The sequence below is a fragment of the Cynara cardunculus genome (genome assembly GCF_001531365.2).
Source record: "Cynara cardunculus var. scolymus isolate 2C chromosome LG 7, CcrdV1, whole genome shotgun sequence".
In the NCBI taxonomy this organism is placed as follows: Eukaryota; Viridiplantae; Streptophyta; class Magnoliopsida; order Asterales; family Asteraceae; genus Cynara; species Cynara cardunculus.
In genome coordinates, this window is record NC_037534.1 from 3,109,271 (window position 1) to 3,115,989 (window position 6,719).

General features: G+C 36.7%; 1 protein-coding gene across 4 annotated transcripts; it reads right to left on the reverse strand.

The window, feature by feature from the left end:
* Positions 1 to 750: 750 nt before the first annotated feature.
* LOC112515662 lies at positions 751 to 6,367 on the reverse strand. 4 transcript variants are annotated; one of them, XM_025122569.1, is made up of 7 exons: positions 6,281 to 6,367; positions 3,797 to 5,944; positions 3,611 to 3,692; positions 3,458 to 3,524; positions 2,749 to 2,934; positions 2,556 to 2,616; positions 751 to 1,087 (listed from the first exon to the last, which is right to left on the reverse strand). In XM_025122569.1, the coding sequence occupies exons 2-7, from the start codon at positions 5,895 to 5,897 to the stop codon at positions 960 to 962; spliced, it is 2,625 nt and encodes an 874-aa protein (XP_024978337.1). In that variant the 5' UTR covers positions 5,898 to 5,944; positions 6,281 to 6,367; the 3' UTR covers positions 751 to 959. The 4 variants fall into 4 exon arrangements, with proteins under 4 accessions (XP_024978337.1, XP_024978335.1, XP_024978336.1 ...); XM_025122567.1 differs by having other exon boundaries at positions 3,797 to 5,947; XM_025122568.1 differs by having other exon boundaries at positions 3,797 to 6,015.
* Positions 6,368 to 6,719: the final 352 nt, after the last annotated feature.

A 6,719-nucleotide genomic window follows, 5' to 3' on the forward strand; every position in this document is an offset into this window, starting at 1 on the left:
ATGATAATGATAATTAAATATTAAATATATTATTAAATTGATTTAATGTTTATAGATTTTAAAGATGCATAATTTACAAACAATCAACGTCCGCCATTAGCATTCCCTTTTGTTAATACGTTTCCAATAAAGTATATGCATTGGAAAACAACACAAACTTGTCAATCATCATTTATGGTCAAAAAGTGAAATTACGATGTCACTGGACATCGTATGCATGGATGATGTCATTTTTCAAATATATGTAATATTACATGTCAATTATTTAAATAAATTTAATTACGTATGGTTGAACATATAAGATATAACTGTATTTGCAGTGAATTAATTATTGAAAATATGATGATTTTAACAGAATTTCCTTGGATTTTTGTCAGGGACGGACCCAGGTTTATTTTTATATGGTGGCACCATATAAAACGGTTGCACATTCTAAAACAATACGGTCACACCTTTCACGAACCTATTTTTTTTAGCTTACGACGGATGAACAATATGATGGCATGTGCCACCACAACCACCCTTGGGGGTCCGTCCCTGACCGTATCACCTAATATTCTCTGCCATCAAAACAGATTGGTGGTAAGCGTTTTTACCTGGTAAACGCTTATCAGGTAAAAGTCTTCTCTCCCAATTACCGGGTAAGATTCTTGGCCCATCCTATGTCTCTTACAAATTAAGATCCCCATTCCTTCATATGCTCTATTGGTAAGATAAGTGACATCCAATAAGCGCTTACTCAGTAAGCCTGGTAAATGGCTTCTTATATTTATATACGGCAAAACTCTTACACACTCCTTACTTTTTGGGATCTACTGGTAACCCGAATAATGTTGGGCCAATAACCCTTCGGTTACACATCATCTTTTCATTTGTTATTGATGTCTCTACTCCTTGGTTGTATTCAGAACAATGATTCTCACCTCGGACTAGTAATTTCCAGACATGAGAACACGCGATTAAAAGCTCCAATGTGGGTTTTTTTCGTCTATGTAACTTTGACCAAATGGGTGTTGTTCCACATACATCTTCAAGTTATCGGTGGCCGCTACACCATGCAGATAGTTTCTGAGAACACCCATAGGACCTGCAGGAAGAAGTAAAACGCGTTTACACCATCACTGAATAGGTCTCTTAGGTTGCGTTTGGTACACGAACCGAATAAGCGAGAGCAAGGGAGGGGGTGAAAGAATTGTGGAAGGTTTTAGGGTTTTAATTTGACATGGTAGTTCAGTAATTTACTAATCTAATCCTGTGTCATCTTCCTGATTTTATTCCACCTATTTGACTATTTTTATGGGACAAAAAAATGAATTTTTGTCCCACTTGGTCCGGTCGGTCCTAATCTAATGTCGAACCAAACGTGGTAACAAAAAGATGGTCATGTACCGTCCTGTACCACATACCAAATACACACCTAAGATTACTTCTATTTGCAACAAAAAAAAGAACAAAAAGGAAATAAAAACTGTACTGCCATGGAGTAGATATGCTTGCATCCTATCTGCTTGATTGTTTTGGTCTCAATATTTTCATTCTGTGGGTCCTATTTTATGGTGTTAGAAGAAATGAATAAGTGGTTATGGATCTTGCTACAAGGCGAAATGAAGATGGGAACAAAATGCCGAATAACCCAAATTGAATCAAACCAAACAAACCCGGTATATCCCACTGGGAGGACCGGGAGGTGGGGTCTACAGGTGGGACATAGCAGACATAGCCTCTAACTCAAAGAATAGAGTGACTGTTCTTGTGAAGAACCCCGGCGTGTGCAAAACGTGCGAAAAGAAAGGATAAAACTTGGTCAAAATTTTTTGCTGAAAAAGAACATAAGAACTTGGAAAAAAGACAGTGCTAAAATGTGAAAACGTGTTAGGAGTAAGCAACCACACACAGAGAGGCAAACAACAAACAAAACATACAAACAGGAGGAGTACTAATGGATCTTCCCTAAACCAAACAAAGGATGGCGTATACCCTTTTTTAAGATTAGCTAAATCCATAATCATTTTGCTTTTAGCAGAGCACATGTTTTTTTAAGTATATAATATTTGTATATGGCAAATTCAACAAATAAACTCGCACACCCTCCTTACTGAATTGAACCCCTGACCTCCTAGGAGACCGAAGGTTCCGATACGCTAGGCCAAAGGCCCTTTGGTTGCAGAGCACATGTTATAAGAGCATCTCCACTAGATACTCTATAATTTTTTCTAAATTAGAGTATCAAAAGTTAAAATCTCAAAAAAAATTACATCCAACTCCAACAACTATTCTATTTTAGAGATTCCAACATTAATTATATTATTAAAATATTCAATATATTAATAAGATATTATTTCTCTCTCCTAAACAAGGTTGTTGGAGCAAAAAAATCTCCAAAATCTCTATTTTAGCATAGTTGTTGGAGATGCTCTCACATGTTTACTTGTTAGCAATTAGTAAGATGCAGATGAGTTGAAACAACTCTTTTTGGAACCCTGAAATTTAATGATTTAACTTTTAAGAAGCATAACTTAAAAAACTGGAGCAAAATCAGCTATAAAATGCCTCACCTAGAAAGTTATCATTCTTATCCTTGTAGGTGTAAGACACAGGAAAGATTCCGCTGTGTTTCTGCAAGATAACGAATGTAAATCAAGACAAAGTGAATATTTTTTTTTATTGGGACAAAATCAATTAATAATTGGAACACGATTAAGGATTTACAAGAAATTTATGAGTTCAAAAGAAAGCTAACAGTCTTACAGGATTGAGCAATGCCTTGTATGGAGAATCATCCAACAACAATGTATTTGATTCATTAAAAGTTCCTTTCACCCAAGAATTAGGGGGACCATTTCTCTCCCAAATCATTCTTAGATCTTTAAAGACTATGTACTTATGTTTCTCTTCCAGAGTCCTCATCCCTGAATTAGTGCAACTGGAACCATCCTGCAAATTTCCATACATGTGAAGATCAGATGTTGCTAAAATTACAATAGAGGCAACTGAGTAAATAAAAAACATGTTACTGATAACTACTCCTTCGTCCCAAAATAAGTGTCCACACTTCTATAGTTTGTCCCAAAATAAATGTCCACTTTCAAAAGTAAGTGTCTACTTTCCAGTTTCCAATACTACCCTTAATTATGAGATGAAGAAATTCATTACTCAATCTATTATTTAGGGTATTTAGTTGATTAAAAAAATGTAATAATCACACATTTCTAAAATTGTGCATCTTTCTCATTGTGGGCATTTGTTTTGGGATGGAAGGAGTGTTAATTGTTGACTTTGTCATCTCTCAAATATAGACAGATGAATTAAATGGGCATATAAACCATATAAAAGGTGATTGATAATTGATATGACTATTAAGAACCCAACCAGTGATCATCCTTTCTTGAGACAGATCATAACTAGAGTATAAAGGTGAAACTAGCTGGATTCAACAGATATAACTAAAAGCACTCACCAAAAGAAAGAGCAATTTATACTTCAAATCTCCCAACAGATAATTAACCACTGGATCCAAAACTTTCCTGCATATAATTTCAAGAGTTACATGTTACTGAACACTATGTAATAGAGAAACAAAGAAACTAGAAAGAAATAAACCGAACAGTACATGGTTCTCGAAGACCAAATGCCAACATGAAATTTTGCGAAACAAAAGTACAAGAAATAATCCAAGAAGGGTCTCTTGAATACTGCATCCATAATAAGCTTGGTAAACAATAATTCATGGTTATATATCATAAATAACTTCAAATTATAGTTATCACCAAATAGCACATTGGAAACCAAGTCTTACTTGCTCGTCCTAGCATATACATATCCGCTCTGRCATCCTTTGGTGGAGAAAARCAAATATCTKYRAGCAACCCATTTACATCTAAAATAATAAGCTTTTTCCTTGATGTGGGAACCTGAGGTATCACATCGATTGCCTTCAAACCCACCCCCTCTTTCTTCTTTCTCAGCTTTTCCGTCTTCCTACTTATACTTGAGTCTGTCTCAATGTTGCCAACTTCTGTGCACTCTTCTACTTTTGATACTGTTTTAGTAATTGTGGTTCCACTTGAGCCTGTGTGCTCTTCTCTTTTAGAGACTGTATTCATATCAAGAGTTGATGTTCCTCTTGAACCCGTGGTCTCAACAATGATCATGGCTCCACTTGAGCCCATCTCACTACTGACAACCTCTGTGCACCCGACACTTTTAATCATTGTATCTGCACCTAGGGGAGTTGTTCTTAGACACTTCTCACCATTCACAATTTCCATGCTGTCTTCTCTTTTTGACTCGGTACTTATTGCTTCAAAAACTTTGTTTGTACCTGCGTCTTTCTTTGCAATTACCGAGTCCTCTGTATTCTCACTGGTGGTCGAAATTTCACCTTTGGCTGCTTTCTTCTTTAGCTTATSYCTCTTTTTCTTTGCTGCACTCGTACTATGTGCTTCGTAATTGCCAGCTTCCAGGTTCTGCAAGTATTGGCAATTCACTATTTCACCTACGTTTGGCCTCGTGTTCTCTAATTTCTGCTCATTTCTCTTTAGTACCGTACCATTCACATTAAGATTTTTCGTTTCACTTGATCCCATCTCACCATTTGCAACTTTTGTGTGCTCTTTTCCTTTTGACACTATCTTTGCATCAGGAGTTGCAGTTTTACATGAGACTGACTCACCACTTGTTGATTCAAGAGCTCTAGTACTGCTTAGGCCTTTCTTTGCAAGTGCCATGTCTTGTACACACCCACGAGTATCCAAAATGTCACCTGAGGCTGGATCCTTGTTCTCTAATTTCTGCTTCTCTCTCTTTTGTGACACTATATGATCTGTTGCAGTTGTACCTGAATCCATCTCACCAATGGCAACTTCCATGTCCTCTAACTGTCGGGGATTCAAAATTTCACCTAAAGTTGGTTTCTCTTTCCTTGATTTCTTCTTCTTTTTCTTTTGTATTGTACCCTCAATGTGAACATTTTTAGGCATATCTGACCCCATCCGACCATTGGCAACTTTTGTGCGCTCTTCTCCTTTTGACACCATCTCTGCATCAGGGGTTGCAAAACTCTCTGACTGTGTGATGACAACAACATTTCGACAAGGAACTTCCAGTTTGCTCTCAGGGTTTTCAGTTTTTTCTCTGAGCAGTTTTCTATTCCTTCTTATTTGGCGTTTACTCAGCTGAACGGTTGCAGTTGTACCTAGATCAGTATTTGGATTATCCTGAATGGACGACTGTGTGATGATATCAACATTTTCACGAGCAACTTCCAGTTTGCTTTCAGRGTTTTCAGTATCTTCTCTGAGCAGTTTCCTATTCCTTCTTATTTGACGTTTACTCAGCTCAACAGTTGCAGTTGCACCTAGATCAGCATTTGGGTTATACTGAATGGATGACTGTGGGATCATATCAACATTTTGACGAGCAACTTCCAATTTGCTCTCAGGGTTTTCAGCATCTTCTCTGAGCAGTTTTCTATTCCTTCTTATTTGGCATTTACTCAGCTGAACGGTTGAAGTTGTACCTAGATCAGTATTTGAATTATCCTGAATGGACGACTGTGGGATCATATCAACATTAGCAACTTCCAGTTTGCTCTCAGGGTTTTCAGCATCTTCTCTTAGCAGTTTTTTATTCCTTCTTATTTTGCGTTTACTCAGCTGAAAGGTTGCAGTTGTACCTAGATCAGTATTTGCATTATCCTSAATGGAAGACTGTGGGATCACATCAACATTTTGTTGAGCAACTTCGAGTTTGCTATCAGGATTTTTATTATTTTCTCTTCTGAGCAGCTTTTTCTTCTTTCTTTCCTGATGTCTACTACGCAGACTAGCAGAAACGTCACCTCCAGCATTTTCCAACCCTGAACAGTTCTGTATGGGAGATGACATGATGACCTCCATTCTAGCTAGATTTCTGATGCCTTTAAAGGAGTCACAAATTTGTAACTCTTCTATGACAAATTGCAAATAACATCAGCTTTTATCAGTAACAAGTGGTGCCGATAGAACAATGTTCGTACTATAATTAAACAAATAAACAATTCTGCATTAGGTTTGACGTCAAAACCAACAGAGTACAATTGATCAATCCATCAACGCAACCACTAATCACACAAGTATATCAATCGAAGTGAATRCRTTATAAGCAACATAAACAKGATCATRAAATCACAATCCAGAACATCACCAACTAACGACATTATAAGACAAATCAAAGAAATCGATAAATGAAATTGAAGATTGCAGTTATCGTTTGAATATTATTAAAAGAATCGGAAACATACCTAATGCGAATTTCTTCGTCGTCGACGGCGCTCAGGGAACGGTGGTACAAACGGAGTTCACAAAACCTTCAAATTGCACGACGGCAGAGAGTTTTTAGGGTTTAAACTACCGCCTTTTTGGAGACCCAAAGTGGCGTAATCTATTGTTTCATTTTAGTCCTTCATCTTTTCTACTTTGTTCATTTTGTCAGATAAAATTTCAAAACTTTCAGCTCTAACAGACGGTCCTTTGGAGCAATAACTTTGTAACAGTAACTACGGGTTAATGTGTAATTTTACTTAAAAGTTGGTACAACCATTAATCATATATATGTATTGTAAATCTTAGGTGGCGTTTGTTTTTTAAGAGGTGCTGAAGTCTGAAGTCTTATTTCACTTCTGATTAATAAGAGGTGGTGCTGAAGTCTAAAATTTGAATCGATAAAAACTGTTTATTTTT